We start from the raw sequence: 18,540 nt of genomic DNA on the forward strand, positions 1-18,540 counted from the left end.
AGAGGATACTTTCAATGAATGACACGTGTCTAAAAATTGGTTTCTTTTATTATAGTAGATAAACTCCCTCTATATTATTTAGTTTTGTGTTGCCGAACTCTATAACTCAAGTGGCATAAATTCTCAATAACCATTCATCCGGATATCAATACAAATTAAATAAATTTGACTTTTCTTTGTCTTCTTTTTACTTGAAAAGTACTTTCCTTATCTTCTCTATCATCTCTTTCATTTGCATCTCAAAACCTGTAACTATTCACTTTCATCTTACTTCCCTTTCATTTCTTTTCTCACTTAGTTACGCAACAATCTTCGTCCATAAACCTTCGTTCACAATTTAATATAAACCTGCAACTCGTTTAAAATAAAAAAACACCTGGAAAACCCATCATTTCTCCCCACCCCCACACACACACACCCCCTACCTGCGCCATGGTGTAGCGGTTTTGTTGGGTGTTGTTTGCTGATCTGGCACCAGAAAAGCCCTATAGCGCGATGGTAACACATAGTCTTAGGGGGTGATAAGAATAAAGAAAGACTGGTAATACAAGAAATAACGTGGAATGCATCACTTCTATCAAATCTCAACCCACGAAATGGTCCATGTGAATATGAAATCTAAAAGATTATACATCTGTAAAGAATAGCAAAGAATGATGAATGTAACATGATATAGCCAAGACTATGCGTCACACTATACTAGGAGACTTATAGCCCGACCCACAATATTTAGGCCAACACATGTTGATCCACGATGTTTCATAGAGTTCTTCCGGTCTATATCTCTTACCATATACCCATTATACTTACGCTACCTTATGATATATCTGAACATATATATATGTTATAATTGATACCTCATATACATATATTGATTTGTCCAAGAAATGAAAAAGAGAATTATATTTTATTTTATTTATCTATGAAAAAATGAACAATATCTATATATTTTTAGAGACACTTTGGATTATATCCTGGTCATCCAAAATAGATATAGTTGTGCCAAACACCACCATACCATTTTGTAACACCATAACAATTAGGCTTATCTGTATATAGTTGAAGATTAGAAGCTGCATTTAAGTTATTAGCTCTATCAATTACTTCCAAGTTCCTAGCATACGCTGCTTTCCCAAGACCTTCATCAGGGAAGTGGCCGCTACCCATTTGAGTTGATGTGTGCTTACCTGAGCTTACAAAATACACTTCTCCACCATATGCTATTAACGTTGCATGATTTCTAAGATCCGTGAACAAAGATGATGGCCAGTACCCGATCACTTCGTTTCCCACCTTCAACCACCAGTTCTCACTCTTCGGGTCCTACAATAGTAACAAAACCCGACATCAAAATAAAGTTGCAATGGTTAATATGATTACAAAAGTCTATTTATTTTACAAAACACTTACCTTCCATATCATAAAGGCAACATCGTATTGTTCGCCGTTATATGTTGATATTGGACTAATGGCAGCTCCAAGGGAAATCGTGCGACTGGTTTGGAAGAACCCTGGACATAGCATGTTGTAGCAACTAGATCGATACCCATTGGGTTGTAGTTTTAAAATGTAAGTAGTAATACGTGAAATACAATAGTAACTATGTGTTATATAAATAAATGGACTAATCTAAAACGCTATTGAAAAGAATACCCAATTCATGTGTTAATTTATGTTGCCATAATGGACGAATCTTAAAGAATTAAGAAGGAATTGATGCTATGTTTATTGGATAATTAATTAAATAGTAGTAGTAGTAGTAGTAATAATAATAATAATAATAATAACGATAACAAAATTATTTTTAAATAAATTAAAAGTAAAAATTGTGAAGTTGAAGGAAAGATTGCCATGTGACATTAATTGGAGCCTTTTATTAATATTTAGATTAGATTAGATTTAGATATAACAAAACCTAATCAGAAATAATTAAGAGAAGATGTTTTAGGGTTTTGTCTAAAATGTTGTTATTTATACTATGTCGAGCATGCCATAATTTAATAATGGAATTTGACAAAGTATTATTTTTTTTCCATCAAACATAAAGAGACCAATGATCATAGTTTATTAAGTATTATTTTTCCCAATTTCGTTAAATCAATACTTTATGAATTGATATTTGGTTTAAATGAAAAAAAAATCATATCAGCTTTCATTAAATCAATGTATTGATATTTTGTTTAAATGAAAAAATTCATATAAAGTATTCATATATTTGATAATACATATTGAAATTAGTAAAATAAATTAGTCACATATTTGATATGGAAACTACAACTTGATTATTAAGTTCTAAATGTGTGACAAATTCATAGAGTAAGACATGTCACATTAAAACGCGTTTTGTCTGGTCAAAATGTATAAAATCAACTCTATCTATATTCTAATTTGTTGGGATATTAAGAAGATACATGCGCATAAAATAGAGGTAACAAAGATGAGGATGCTGAGGTGGCTGTGTGGGCATGCAAGGTTAGATTGAATAAGAAATTGAGTTTTTCGGGAAAAGTTAAAAGTGACTAGTATATTGGATAAGATTAAATTGATCGAAATGGTTTAGGCATGTGCAGAGGGGCAAAAGACGACGCCAATTAGAGCACCGGAAACCCTCACAACGCAGGGGAGAAGTAAATGCAAACCCAAATTGACCTGGGAAGAGCGTGCTAGACATGATTTATTAGAGTTGCACCTCTCTTAAGTCTGAAGACCTGGTCCAGGATAAAAACTTGTGGAGAAGTAGAACTAAGGTTAAGAACTTTTAAGGAAGGGTATATATGTGTGTCATAGTTTTGTCTTAGGTGATTAGATTTTTCTATAATTTAGGTGGACTTTGCATATGCTTGTAATCCTAGTCTTATGCCAATATGTTTGATGATATTATATTTGCTTCTAGTTTATATTTTTTGTGTCTCTCTTTCACCACCTCCTTTTTTGTTATTATGTATTTCTAGTTATGTTTGTTTGTCTGTTGTTTGTTTTTGGAGCTGTGGGTTTCTCTAAAGCAACACATCCTCCTATGGATAAAGGAAAATTTTGCTTACATCTCACCGTCCTTATACTCTACCAATAACATTGTTTATTTGTGGGATTTATTATAATTGTGTATCATAATAATAAAAAGTTAAATGTAATTTATTGCATGTCAAGATATAGTTTCACATCTTAAGGAACATAGTCTTTAATAACCCAGTGTATTGCACAGGTTGAATAAATGTAATTTTGTATCGTAATAATAAAAAGTTATATCTTTAAAAAACAAGGTGTATTACACGAATTGAATAAATCTAATTTTATATACCAAATTATAAGAAAAAAAAAGTTATATCTTAAATCTAAGATCCTTAAGCCAAGCTAAGTAAAGATCTTAACTCAAGCCAAGCCGCTACACCGAAAGATCTTAGGCCAAGAAAAGTTCTCAAGCCAAGCCCAAAAAAGACTAATTTGAAAAGGCTTGAGCCGTGTTTAAAGTACTCGGCTAAGAACCTTCAACCGGCTAAGAACTTTCAACCGAATGACAACTGTCAAGCTGTCAGACACGTGGCAATCATGGTCAGTTGACTTGAAATAATTTTTTTAAACCGTTACACGAAATTAAAAAGACACATTGAGCAGCCACAATTTACTATTTTGAATATTTGAATGGTAAATGGCTAAAATGGTGATTTTCATTAAAATAAACCCAACTATCATTATATATATATATGGAACCCATTAAGTCTAACCATCTTTTAAATGAATCTCTACCATTGGATCTTGCTGAAATTAAATCCTGACCATTTAAACTCACATTTTTAACTGCTGTAATGGCAGTTCACACGACAGTTTCCTAAGCTCCATGTTTTCCTGGCCATGTTCTCCACAAATCACTCCTACAAATGTTTCCCAACCAGTTACAGGTAGTTATCGCCCCCCATATCTTCCTCCCACCTCGCCGAAAACTGCATATGCAACCTACGCTCATCATAATCCTTCCTTTTGTAGCAAAAATTGTGTTCAATCACCTTCATCCTCACTCATATTTCTTACACAAAGCCCTAATTTTTTTCTTCCTTCTCGAACTCACATCTAAATTGGTGAAATTAGAAGGTTCGTCCATGTGATCACAATGCATTTAACATAAAAGAAGAAACGGATGTGAATCAAGCAACGATGGAGGGTGGCCCAAATTTTGGAGGGTGGATTATGATGGAGGGCCACCCTCACTTTTTTCTTCATTCTAAAACATATATTACATGATGGAGGGTGGCCCAAATTTTGTTTGGGGTTTTCAGCAGGTGAACGCTCCTCCATAAATCGTACTCCATTGCTGGAAAGTATCAGGTGAACGCTTCAATCAAACGTGTTTTGGATTATCTGTGCAACCCAATTCGAGGTTCGTTTTAACTTTGTTTTTCATTGCTTTTGATTATCTGTTAATTAGAAATCTTATAATCGGTAGAATTTGACTCAAGAGGTTACAAAACAGTTTCCAAGTGCAGTTCTATCAACCCCCACTACCCAAAATTGCGGTACACTTTTCTTATAGAAACCATACATCCAACACTCTGGTTCTCCAGACGCAGAAGAGGAAGAGCAAGATTCGAGAGCTGACTCTTCGAGAAATTAGCGACATTAAGGTATACTTTGATTGCATATACAGTTGATTAGGGAATAATCTTGCTATTGTCCTTGTATGTATGTTGTTTTAGCCATCACTATCATCTTCTTCAGCAGCAATTTCAGCAATTTCGTTAGCATGAAATTAGTTTATTCGATTGGCAGCAGGTGGCAGCACATAGGTGAATCTATCCCTCTCTTGCTCTTTGATTTGGTTTTCTTTTCAAACTATATTCAAACCCTAATTTTGCCCTCTTAACCTCTGCTCCTAGAAGCAAATTTTGATTTTAAATGGTCAGGAATTTATTTTAGAATGATCTAATGGTTGAGATTAGTCCAAAATCAGTTTTGTATCAAGGGGAACATAAGAATATGAAATCATCTCTGTTTTTATAATATATTGAAATCCGATGATTTCACCAAAAAAAAATGTAATTTTGCCCTCTTTCTCTCAATTTTGTAGGTAGAGCATCCACTTCAACTGTTATAAGGTAACCAATATTTTTTTCCATGTAATTTTTTATTTTTTTTTGTAAGTTGTTTGTTCTTGGGATTTGAAAATTTTACTGAAATACGAGGCGGGTGTGTTTTACTTCAATTTTTGATGATAGAAGGTACTTATGTTTGATATTGGGATATGCTATTGTATGATTTTGATGTGAAGACTCAGAAACTATGATAATGTAGTTAGATAATCAATAGATTAAAGCTACACAAAGTTGGATTATTTCCCTTTATCAAGATATTTGTAGACCTGCCTGTTCAAATATTATCAAAGCTGGATTAGGATTATTTCACTTTATAGACCTGTTTGTTCAAATATGATTACTTTTTGGATCAATATGATGGTTATGTGCCTGGGATGTTTGATCTGATTTTAAATAATATGTTTACTTTTGAATTTGGCAACCGAGAAAAAGAATGGGCAATAATAAAAATTGTATGTTGAGAAAAGATGACCATTGAAGTACCAGCAACATATAACAATCAAGATGCAAATGCTGCAAGTGTTGGAAGTAAACAGTCGGTCAAGAACGTGAAGAATCTGGATTCGAGAACGGATGATAATGTGTCGGAAACTGTAAAGAGCACGGCGAAACCGTGTTGGTTTGTGGCTTTGGTTCCTTGTGCTTGGATGTGCGGTTGCTCGAGTTCGAATGATGAATATATGGAGCTTCAGACAAGTGAAGATGGCATGTTTTACTGTAGTTTGTGTGAAGTTGAGGTAAATTTCTTGTTGTAAAAAGAGATAAAAAATTAATCATACAGTAAATTTCAAAAATTGGCATAAATTCTTCAATTTTTTTTAAAGGTGGGTTGAATCAATGAACCCGAACGCGACCGTATATTTATCCGTGTCAAAGAAATCAGCCCTAACCTGGACATACTTGAAATCGTGTAACCTTAACATGACCCGTTTAACTCATTTATCTAAACGTGTCAAATGGGTTAAAAGGTTGACCTTATTAAGTATATTTTTTTATTATAATTTTAAAACATATTGACATGGGTAGGCCCATTTTAATTAAAATCGTTAAATAGGTCAATTCGAACACGACCTTTTTATTAAATGGGTTAGAAATGTCAACCCAAAACCAGGTTACGTTCGTGTCGTGTCAAGAAATCTTGTCAAGAATCAAGAATTACGACTCTAAATATATGTACATGATCGGTTTGCTGCAGGTTTTAAGTACAACAAGCATTGTAGACTGTAGAGTTTGTGACAAATGTGTCGATCGATTTGATCATCATTGCAGGGTATGTAAGAATTATGAATTACAACTCTATGAACACTGTCTACTTTAGAAGCAGCCATTTGACACGTTATTATGATTATTTTGCAGTTGGATCGAGGGAGTTGACCTGCGATTACAGAAACTATTATTAGTGTAATATTTTTAATTTTTAATAGAATTATCTAAGACTTTCTTTGCATTGAAGGGTCGAAACTGGTTTTTTTTGTGGATTAGATGGGTCCTGTAACCTTTCCCGATTGCAACACCAACACGTTGTACGTTACCATCAGGTAAGTTTCTATGTTGTCCTTTTTCACAATATATAAGGGGTAGTAAAATGGGCAGGACTGACAAGGCCAGAAGGTGCAACTTTTTGTTACAGGTCAGGTCTAACCGAACGCTTTTTATGTGTAAATTTATTAAATTTTCTTTGCAAATAATTACTATTTGGCACATTTCGTTTTAAGTTATATTTTTACGTGTTTGACCCGTTTGAGATGAAACATAGCTTGAATTTACACTTCCATAAGTGAATGGGTCAAAGTTAGAAGACTGTTATATACCACATCAAGTAGAACGCCATGTAAAATATGATCATGTCACTAGCTTTTGAAGGTGACTCGTATGTATTTGTAAAAAATAATCCAGGCATGGTTTGCAACAGGAGATGCTGGTTGTTATGGTGATGCCACATGGGGTTCAAGGTAAGAGTTTTGTTTGACATACTCATTTAAGATAATAATTGGTGCATATTGGAAAATGTAAAATGGTTACTGGTCCCTATTTTGGTGATTTAAGACTGCATTTTGTTTTAAACAGGTCGGTGGTCATCACAGCCACGTAGACTTTGTATTCAAAAGACGAAATTTAAATATATACATGGATGGATGCTACACTTCATGAGCTAACTGATCTGGTATGCCAAATGATCCATATTTGGACAATTTAATTTGTGCTTTGTGGTCGAAAGTGTATTCCATGTTCTTTTTTGTTCCTTGAACACGCTATCCATTAAAAAAAACACCACTTAGGATCAAGTGGGTTATGCATTATGTATGTAATAAAATATGGGAGTTCTTCATCAAAAGATAGTGCTGTTGTATGTATGTAATAAAATATGAAAGCACTTTTATTTGTCTGACATTACTACTCCCCTTTTGAAAGCACTTTTATTCTACTGATTTGCATGTAGATCTATGTTGGGTTAGAATGTCAGATCTCTACCTCAAAACGAACATTGCCATACGGGCTACTTAAAAAGTTTTATGGCACCCTTATAGTGATGCTCATCTTAGAATTTTATCTTCTCATTGTGTTTTCAGGTCTCAAACCAAATCAGCAGTTACGTAGGGTTGGGAACTAGCTCTACTCGATTGTCCACTTAATATAGATTATCTTTGTTTTGTTTGTTACGATGTCAACGTAACCCGTCCACCGAACGGGTATTAAACTAGTTTCAGTCAAAGATACAAACTGAGGCTGATAATCAAATCAAATAATTGTATAATGATGAACCGAGTGTTTTCTTCGTGATAATTTTGTAAGTTGTTGGGTTTCGAATCTATTGTCCAGCTTTTTATATTTTTATCCTTTCCTCATTTGTATCGATATTACACCTTATTTACATACATATTGACTTTAAACAAATATCCCGTTAGAAATACTTAAGAAAAACATGTGATATTTAGTTTGTCTTGTTTTGAAAACACTAAAACAACACACTTCATTGTCTACACATGTGATATTAGTGCAGCCACCTTGTCATTTTCTTATTTTTCACTTTCTTCACTTTTGTCACCATTCAGCAACCGTACACGTGTTTCATATCTCTAAAATCCCCTCTCTCTATATATACATACATACACACACACAACAACACACATCTGTGTGTGAGAAAAAAATGGAGGATAACATTAACAACGAAGAACAACAACCTACAGTCACCGGTGTCGACAAGGAGGTAGAGACCATGCTGACGTGGGTATTCTCAACAGACAATGATGACGTCGTTGAGTTATCAAACTTTCTAGAAGCTTCATCGGAGAACACGTGCCCAATGAAGGTGAAGATTATCGACGATCCTACCTGGCACCCGTTGACTTTTCAAACGGCGGCGTCGTACATTACGATTAACGGTAACGAGGAGCTTTGTGGGTCCTCGTTTTCGGATTCGGATACATCGTATATGGCGGGTATAGGTATAGCTACTGGTTGCGGTTTGGGAGGCGCGTGGAGTGCTGTTTCGGAGGAGGCGCGTTGGCGGACAGAGATGGAGGGGGATGTGAATTGTTTGGACAGTGGTTCAACTGCGGTTGTTTAACATTTTAAGGTTATTGTGTTGCCCACGCATGATGCAAGTTAGTGTCTTTCACGCGCTGCAAATGGGTTTAGGGTTTTGAATTTGTGGTTTGTACTTTGTAGTTGAGAAATGACTTGTACAAATTTTGATGGACGAAAAGATAAATGTATCCGTAGAGGTGCACAAACCACTTAATTTCAATAACCGGTTCGGTTAATTTGACTTTTTAACTTTAATCGGTTATTGATTTAACTTGTCCACTTAATTACTTTAACCGGTTCGGTTAATTAACCAGTTATTTTTTGGTTAATAACCGTTTTTTGCTTTTTTTCGTTTTTTAGTTAACCGGTGGTTTCTATACTAAATATTTATATCCGGTTACTAACCGGCGGTTAAAATTAACCACTAACTGGTTAATGTTATACCTGTTAATAACCAATTCCGGTTTCGATTAATAACTAGTTCCGGCTAATTAACCGGTTTTTTTTTGCCCATTTCTATGTATACGGGAATACGGCTTGTATGGTCGTATGGTGGTATACAGGTCGGGCCTTATACAATGTTCAAAATACTTGTTTTGGTTTTTTGTGAATTTGGGTCACGAAGTCGACCCAATAGCCACCTGCTGGGCTTACTAGTTCAATGTTTGTGTTTAACCGATGTGTGACACGGGTTGAATTTGAAAACACAAATTGCTTTTAGTCTCGTTACGGATATGTCATGTGGTTCAACTCACACATGATTGTAGCTTGTAGGTGTATGGTTTAGAATTATTAATGGAGATGAGTAAATGCGAGTAGGTAGGGGTTGAACGAATTTATATGTAATACGTCAAAGTGTCAAGAGTCCTATTTATTTATGATAGCAAGTAGTGGCGAAGCTTCGACCGGGGGGTCGAAAACGTACACACCCAAAAATTTCTATAAAACGGGGGGTCGAAAACGTATATACCCAACAATTTCTATACGAAAACTACTACTCTCCACTACTGAGCAAAAAGTTTGGGGGGTCGGCCGCTCTCTCCCGCCCCCACTATCCTACGCCCTTGATAGCAAGTATGAATCATGTTATATCTAACGCATCCCGGAATATCATTTGCAAGGAACTCGAGATAAAAGCGAGAGAGTTACAAGGAAGGGAATAAAAGAAGTAAAAGAAAAAAAAAACTTAAGTATATGATACCATGTAGAATAATGAAAACCCCTGTAACATACTATGTATTATTATTTGTAATTAACTTATATACATACTCTACTAAGAGCATTCACATCTCACCCTCTATATACTCTTTATCTATAGGTTTTAAAGAATAATTTAAAGAAACCATCTAAATCACAACTCCGTTACATGCTTTATGATAAAGAACAATTTAGAGAAAACTAAAGCAAACCTTTATAGAGGTTTAAATTCAAGCTTCTATAATATATCATGAGTGTATAAGAAAAAGAAAAAAATATATTAAAATAAGTGTTTATGAGTAAAAATTAAGATAGAGAAGACGATAGAGATGACCAGCTACTAGTATTCTCAAACCCTGTTTGCTAACTAAAGATTTTGGGCCAGGCCTGGAAAAAGGCCCTTAAAAATATTAGTATCTAAAGCTCTAATTTACCCCATTAAACTATTGGGCCAGCTATTCATAAGAGCTATTTATACGAATGTTAGAATGTATGATATACTCACAATGTTACAAACACCATTCAAGCTATACTCACAATGTTACAAACACCATTCAAGCTACACATTAGATTCATGTATAAATTTACGTGCGTACATACACACATGCGTTTCTTCAACTAGGCAGGGGTAGTGAACCCAAGAAATATTTTCAAGGGATACGAACGAGGGGCTTAATCAAATTTTCAAGGAGTACGATCGAGATTTTGCCCTATAGAATATACTAACTTTTTTTCAAAGGGTACGCCCGCCTACCCAGACCTCTACCTAGGTCCGCCCCTACTAGACAGAGCATTTAGTTAGTGGCGATTGGCCAGTTGCTATTGCTTGCATTAGAAAGCTGGGCCACTTTGGGCAACTTAGTACTAAGTCTTAGTAAACATAGGCTTGAGCCCATAATGCCCATTTTAATATTTTATACATCATTTCATATTTTCATGTCAAATTTGAGTTTCAACAATTTCTTTTGGTTACAAAATAACTATTCAGATAGAAAAAATAATAAGAAAATGAATAAATCAATGATTAATTTAAGGTATTTTGCTTGTATATATATGCGATGATTATAAAGATTCATTCAGGTTTCCAATATTTTGTTCGATACTTTAACATGTGTAATAATTAGTTATTAATACATCTATAAATACAATACAAAGGTTCCATTTTAAATGCCCAACAAATCACACAAAATGTTTAAACAACAGTTGTCGGGATCAAGTCAGAGAGTCGTATGACTCGAATTGGCAGTGGCGGAGCCACACTTTGAACAACGGTGTCGTCCGACACCATTGAATTTTGTGTAGCAAATACAACGTATAATAGGGAAAATTCGAGCAACACCATTGTTTTTTTACGAGCGACACCATTGTGTTTTTACAAACGACACCATTGTTTTGTTTTCTTCTAAAACAATTATATAATAAACAAATTTATATTTCAAAAATTAAGCCCAGTTACTTGAATTTAATTAGTGTGCTTTAAATCATTAAAGGCCCATGTTTAATTTTTATTTTTTCTAATCCAGTAAGCATTATAGCCTCATGTCTAATTAGTTTTGTATCAATTGTTTAACCTAACAGGATGTTTGATAATCACTTGAATGATGCATGCACTTGTTTGTTATAATGAAAAAGAGGTTTTTTTTTTCAAGTTGACATTGAAAACATTATGAATCGTTTTCAAAACATGAAAATGAGTACAGAGCAACTATTAAATGCATTTTATTATATATTTCAAATGATTTTGTAATTTTATTATATGTTTTAATTCAATGACATTTTACTTTTACTATGATATTTGCTTTTATTATTTGATTTGACCCGACTAGATCCGAACCGATCCAAAAAGGTTTGACTCCGGGTTACTATAAACCGGGGTATTCATAAAAAATGACACCATAAGAAAAAAATTCTGACTCCGCCACTGCGAATCGGTGTATTTCTTTTTTTCCTCTACGATTAATGTAACTATTTTTATTCATCTGTTTTTAACCCACTTTTGTATCGAAAATTATTGGGTCCTCCACTTATTAGATCGTCACCATATCCGTTTCCATGTGTATACATTCACTTGCTTTGATCCAAGTTTTCATCGATCTACGTTCATTTCATCATAAAATGCTTGTTGCAGACTTTCTTTTTTTTTTAACGGCTAATTTTTTTCCTTAAATAGTTACATCTCTCAAGAATTGAACAATGATCTCCCCACAAGAGATAATTTCTCTTGACCACTAGACTATAACTTGGCTCTTAAAGACATCTTTTAACAATGAGATTATGTCTCAAGAACTTTTTTTTGAATAAAAACTTTCAATAAACCAAAAGAACCACTCGAAACTGAGCGGCCAACCCAAAAAACACACCACAACTATACAATCACATAATTACTTCTGTCTCAAGAACTGTTTTTTTGCATATTATATGATATATATTGGTGATATATTATATAATATTAATATAATAATAACCATCATTGGTTGGTCACAGAAAATGAGGTGGGGACTTATTAGTCAATTAGGAGGGACTCAAGATTTTGACTGATTGGCTTGATTAGGCTTCGATAATGATGACTAGCCTTAATCCCATATTATTATTGCTAACCACTTCACTATCGTCCAACTATTTTACTACTAAAATCATGTTTTAATACAACCTTAACATTACCCGTTATATCCTTTTTATTTATTTATTTATTTTTTGAACGATCAACAGAAACCTAATTACTCGCGTAAACCCAATGATAAAAGGCCATGTATGCTTGCGAATGCAGATGTTGCTGATGACCAGCCCGCTCCTATTGTAGAGGAAATCTACTATGGTACTAACTCAACTCAGAGCAATTTTACTCTAGATGAGACTCCAACACATGACCTCCACTTTGTAAGGTTACGAAGGTGTCAATGCACGATAAGGTGATTGCCATTCGTTGATCATTTGAATGATTCAATATTCTAATAGACTTTTTACTGTAATAAGTTTTCTACGGTTTGTCCTTAAATTTTTACTATAAAAAATTAATTTAACAAAAATTCTATTGTATTTCATTTTTTTAACGAAAATAATGATATACATAAAAAAGGTTAGTGGGAAACTAGCAAAACTACCCAAACAGTCCAAAGAATCTATTGTATTTCTTACTATTGGATTTGTATGAATAGATTAGATTATATAAGGGCTGTTTGGTAACCTCTTAATGACCATTCAGATGCTACCTTTTAATGGTTTAAAACCTCTGAATGAATAAGAGGTAACCTCAAGTCTGAATAGTTAAGAGGAATCCTTTGAATGGTAAATCATCACATGTCACATTCTTCTACCTTCTCATTGGTAAAATTCTTAATGGTTCCATTAAGAGGTAGCCTCTTAATGACCATTCAGAGGCTACCAAACAGCCCCTAAGAGAACTATTTTTTTTCTTGCCTAAACCTCAGTTTCTTTTTTTTTTTTCATTAACTTTTTAAATGGAAATTACATTAAAATAGAAGGTAGACGAGGAACGAGTAGCGTCGATACCTCTTTTTGAATAGTAAAACCAAGTCATTTAAATTATATCCATGGATTTCGAGGTCATAACATTACTATGCATGACCCTTTGGACTCGACTAAGTAGGTCCACAGCCTCTGGCACAAGGAAAACAAAAATATTAAAAGCAGATGAGATAAACATGTGTTGGTTGTCAATGCACGCTTTCTCGTGTTTGGTAACTTTGTCGGAAGCAACTTTTAAAGCAGTCTGACCCACCGTGAAAACACTAACCCACAATCCCACAGGAATGGAAACCCCTGTTAGATCCACACAAGCGTGTTTTCCCCTATCCATCCAAATACCAAAATGTCGGTTGGCCTGAGGGTAGATCTTCCCTCCAATGGGTCCATTAAGAAATTCATTGGTGTCTATTTCTTAGCAGAAATCCCAGCATGCCTGAATATGTCAAAGAGGACATCCCTAACCAAATTATGTCGGTACTTGAAGCCTGAGAGCTCTCTACAATGCATTACATGCTCCCAAAATGAGTCTAAACATGCCTTATGACAAACATGACATATCTTATCAACCGGAAATAATAGAATCATGAGGCGCTACTTAAGGATAGTGCGGTACTCTAATGACAAAATACGTTGGCCTAACCCATCTATTGGTATACCGAGAAGGAATTCTTGGGCATGTGGTGCTCGTAAACACTCAAAAACGGCTTTTGTCTAATGGACTTGTCAAACTGTACTTCAATTTCATGGACAATTTTACTAAAAAGGGCACTCGCCAATGCATGTTAGGCTTGGGGGGACCTTATTAGTGAAGCCATTGGAGTCAAAGCTTTAAATCGTATCACAAAGACAAGCCAAAGCACAAATATATTTAGAATCCACATCACATATGACACTGTTTTGTAAGATGTGGTCATGTAGCACCCAAGATTGGGCCCTCCAATCCACAAAGGCACAGGAGGAAGCCTCTAAGGCCGAATACAATCCCAAACCCTCGAACCTGATAGGTAAGGAAGCAAGTCGCCATTTGAAGACTCCAAAGAAAGGACCTCCACAAACCACCAAGTTCTCAATCGCCACGCGCAAACCTTTGTCAAATAATAACATTGCATCCTCCATGTGTACAGGTTGACATGTACTCAATCCAAAGAAAAGTTTGGTAATGCCCATACAGGATCGAAGCATGAGTAGTTCACTCTACGGGTCACCTAGTTTTGGTAGAAGACCCGATGTTCGACCCGTCACCTTGATGATGTCCAACACTCTAGCCACCTCTTATGAATCTCCAAAGACAGTCCTATCATCAAGGTACCAAACATGAAAAAGAAGCTTGTGTTTGTCTATAATCTTATGCACAAGGAGGTGCAAAACAAGAGCGAAAAAAAAGTGATCCCAAATGCACCACATCGGTGGATCAATATTGAATATTGAATGTTCTGTATAAAGAAGTTTTTAGAGATTTGTAGAGTTGTCAATGTAAATTTGATATGTAATTATTAATAAAATTTTGAGAAATACGATATCTATTTTTTTAATTATTTTCTATTTAAAATTTTTATTTAACTCAAATACGTGTAACACATGAGTTCTAACCTAATGTATTATTATATAGTAGTATAGATTATTTAGAACAAGTACAACTTTTTTGGAAACCTATTATAATTTTTAAGACATAAACTTCTTGCTTTAACTTTTTTTCATTTTTAATGTTACCACTAATTATAAGTTACATTAAAATATGCACCACATTTGAAGAAGATTTTGGTGGGGTGTCAAAATCTTAATATGTTAGGTTTAACCATAATATAATAAGTTAATTATTAAAATTGTAAGCTACTTTTTTTCGTATTTTACTTAAGATATGATTTGATAGAATTCTTTCATATCATAATTTTCATGAATTTGATTGATATGTTATTATACATCATAGTAAATTGTTTATCTTATTATACATCATAGTAAATTGTTTAACTTTGGTATAGTCATTTAACGAATGTTTTACAATGGCTCTTATTGATAAACAAGGTTGGCGTAGTATTGTTTGCTTTGGTTACCTATTGTCATACATGTTTAAACTAAAAAAACTCATTATTACAAACATATTTGAAGGAAAAAGTTCAAATACTAAGAATTCTTAGGAATGGTATCAAATGGTAGCGGAATTGGAATTGTCTCGCCGAGCTCTACAATCTTAGATTTGGCTTTTAGATTTTAGAATGTTTTTTTCCAGGTCATTGTGTTTTTTTATTTGACATTGTGTTTTTTGTTTTATTTTCTTCATTTTGTCTTTTTTTCTTTTTTTTGCGATTCACTATATCTTTCTTTCTCGGCATTGTGTTATATTACTCGGCGTTATGTTATATTTTCTTCAACACTCTTTTATATTTTATGATCAATTATGTCTGTATACCCTTCTTAAATTTAGAAAAAATATATACTCAAGCCTATAGACTTGCACATTACAACTTACAATAATATAGCATTTACATTTGTTTTAAAATGAAACATATTTTTCTAGAATAATCAAAGATCTAATCTAACGTAGTATATGAAAACGTATCTTCATAATTGCTTGCTAATGCCCAACTTTTCACCTTTCTCTTTTAATCCAGGGCCCTCTTACATAAATTGGTGTAGGACACTACCCAAATTAAACTAATCAATAAGGGAGTCTCACGTACTCTCACCCTATTTTTATCCAAACCGAAACCAAAGTACCTAAATTCTATTTTTTTTAACGGTCAACAGAACCAATCCTGAGTACTCTCGGGGCAACAAATGGACCAAACGGATTACTCCGAGAGTAACCCGAGTCTATCACCAATTCCGGAAAAAACCCGGTAACCCACTCGTCCGTAGGCACGACGGTAAAATTACCGGTAAAACCCGTTTGCCTCAAGGATTGAACTCAGGTTTCTCAGGGTCTCTTATCATTGTCCACCAATGCCTGACTCTCCACTAAATGGAAGTTGAACTTGCATCTCACAAAAGAAATGCAAGCCTTTCACCACTTGATCTAGAGATCATTGGCTTATCTAAAAAGCATTAGAATTCATGAACCAAAATAAAGTACCCGATTGGCTTCATCCATTTTTCCACCTCTTTCTTCCTCAAAAGCATTAGACATCATGAACCAAAATAAAGTTGCCGAATGAAGTACCCAAAAGATAGGGGCGATGTACCCGATTGATCCAAACTTTTACTTATTAGTTATGTTTTAAAATAATGTTAAAACCTTTCACTTTACTAAAATAAAGTTTTCTCATGACAAACTCAATTATCCCATTCAACATTCTTAAAACTTGCATGCTTCTATGTTGACTTTTAAATGGTTTTTGGGTCTTGTTGCACTTGGCTCTTTGTTAACGTGAGGACTATAGTTAGGTGGTGTTTGTTTTTCTAAAAAAGATCTGTGCAGAGGCTCTTCTGTCTGCGCCGCATAAACCACGCGTAGACATTGTCATCTGCAGGCTGTTTGTTTTTCAGAAGACGTTTCATTAAAAAACGTCTGCTCGAGCTCTTCTTGGTGCAGACTTGGCCCAACCACTTTTAAGATCTTCTAAGGTATGCAGAAAGTTAAACACCACCACCCACCACCGTCCATCACCATCACCATCACCACCGTCCACCACCCACCACCACCGTCTACCAGCACCGTCCACCACCACCCACCCACCGTCCAGCACCACCACCGCCATCCATTACCACCGTCCATACACCACCACCAGTTTAATTTAGAATTCCGCATACGTTAAAAAACAAACAGTCTTCTTCTTGCAAACTACAGAGGTTTGGTCCACCTCTTTTTCTACAAATGTCTGCAGATGTGATGCACAGACTACAGACATTTTGCGTCTTAAAAAACAAACACCACCTTTTGCTATCCAAAGTGCACTTTAACTCTACCAACATGTGCCCCACCCTCATGCATGTATTCTATAACACATTTCAACTTCAAAACTTCCAAAGCTGCCAATAACATTTTAAAAACTTCAACTTTGCTCAAGCCCCCTCTACTAACGTGCCAACCATGTGTCGCTCTACGCCCTTCTTCAAACGCCTTCCACTCCAAGTAGTCATAGAATTATTGTGGTTTGAAATGATGTGGCATGCTGACTAAGCAAGTTTGGTTTTTAGACTAGTCCAACGTTATGGATGCTCTAATGGTTGATGCCCCTTAAGGAACATTTTCCGTCACATTAACATCACAACACCCCTTAAAAATGAATAATGGTTAACGCTCGTTAATGCCCTTTCAATCACTGTTTTCCATGTTTTCTCCTAATTTAGCGTTATACTAGAAACACATCTCCCTCTTCATGCCCTTATAATGCTCAGAGAGGCGGTGTTGGGATACTAGCAAGGCTCTTCACACTCTTATAATGCCTATTACGCATGACCTTAATACTTTCAATAACACTTTTAGGTTAATTTAACAAACTAATATTTCATATTTTTTCATTAATAATAAAAATACAACAAGAGGTATTAAAACAACAAGAGGTATTAAAACTACCAAACAAAAGAATTAAGAATTTTTTATAGAATTATAGTTTGCCTCTTGTAAAAATGTCAGGACCAAAACTTAATGTCTGGTCCAGATCAATCAATAAGGTCCCAATCCTTTTAGGTTAAGTTTCGATTTAATATCAAAATCGAACCTTGTCATGTTTCTTTTTTTCATGTTATTGTGAAAAAAAACTGTAGAATGGTCCTAGTATACGTGCGGTGAGGGCAATCCTAGATTTGCAAATCAAGAAAGGGGGCCATCGTTTTAGAAAAATAGTAGATTTTGTCCTTGTAAACTACTTTGGAACCATAACAATAAATGTATAATCAATGCAGAAAACAGGAAAACAGGACAATTATTGGAAATATAGGAATCAAAATTCACGTGTGTCTTATAACATCATCCGTAATGGTTAATACTCTCTAAAGAGTATTTTATGTCACACCGGCATCATAACACTCATTAAAAAAAATATGTAATCATTAACGTCCCTAAATGCCTTTTCAATCATTACTTTTAATTTTGTTCTCCTCATTTGTCGTTATGCTAGAAACATTCCCCCCTATAACGCCCAGGAGGTGGTGTTGGGAACGTTATTAAACTCATTCACGCTCCTTTAATGCCCATTACGCATAGTCTAACAAGGAAACTGGAAACATAATTCATTTAAGGAAACACCAAAAAACCTTGCAACCTTTAAAATATAAATTGGCCAACATATGATTTATTTTGGTTACC

The 18,540-nt window shown here is 34.6% G+C and overlaps 2 protein-coding genes and 1 long non-coding RNA gene across 16 annotated transcripts; 2 read left to right on the top strand and 1 right to left on the bottom strand.

Moving 5' to 3' along the window:
• Window positions 1–978: 978 nt before the first annotated feature.
• Window positions 979–3,073, bottom strand: LOC110896217. The gene is made up of 3 exons (XM_022143680.1): window positions 3,042–3,073; window positions 1,411–1,600; window positions 979–1,323 (listed from the first exon to the last, which is right to left on the bottom strand). The coding sequence occupies exons 1-3, from the start codon at window positions 3,071–3,073 to the stop codon at window positions 979–981; spliced, it is 567 nt and encodes a 188-aa protein (XP_021999372.1).
• Window positions 3,074–3,811: 738 nt separating this feature from the next.
• LOC110893746 lies at window positions 3,812–7,892 on the top strand. 14 transcript variants are annotated; one of them, XR_004874337.1, is made up of 8 exons: window positions 3,812–4,372; window positions 4,466–4,616; window positions 4,711–4,778; window positions 5,060–5,821; window positions 6,280–6,354; window positions 6,441–7,036; window positions 7,152–7,248; window positions 7,655–7,892. It is a non-coding gene; the product is annotated as an uncharacterized LOC110893746 (long non-coding RNA). The 14 variants fall into 14 exon arrangements; XR_004874336.1 differs by having other exon boundaries at window positions 4,723–4,778; XR_004874332.1 differs by lacking the exon at window positions 7,655–7,892 and having other exon boundaries at window positions 3,813–4,372; window positions 4,689–4,778; window positions 5,060–5,087; window positions 5,552–5,821; window positions 7,152–7,475.
• Window positions 7,893–8,186: 294 nt separating this feature from the next.
• On the top strand, window positions 8,187–8,832 carry LOC110896264. Its single transcript, XM_022143718.2, has one exon. The coding sequence runs from the start codon at window positions 8,233–8,235 to the stop codon at window positions 8,650–8,652; it is 420 nt and encodes a 139-aa protein (XP_021999410.1). The 5' UTR covers window positions 8,187–8,232; the 3' UTR covers window positions 8,653–8,832.
• Window positions 8,833–18,540: the final 9,708 nt, after the last annotated feature.

Source organism: Helianthus annuus, chromosome 12 (assembly GCF_002127325.2).
Source record: "Helianthus annuus cultivar XRQ/B chromosome 12, HanXRQr2.0-SUNRISE, whole genome shotgun sequence".
Lineage (NCBI taxonomy): Eukaryota > Viridiplantae > Streptophyta > Magnoliopsida > Asterales > Asteraceae > Helianthus > Helianthus annuus.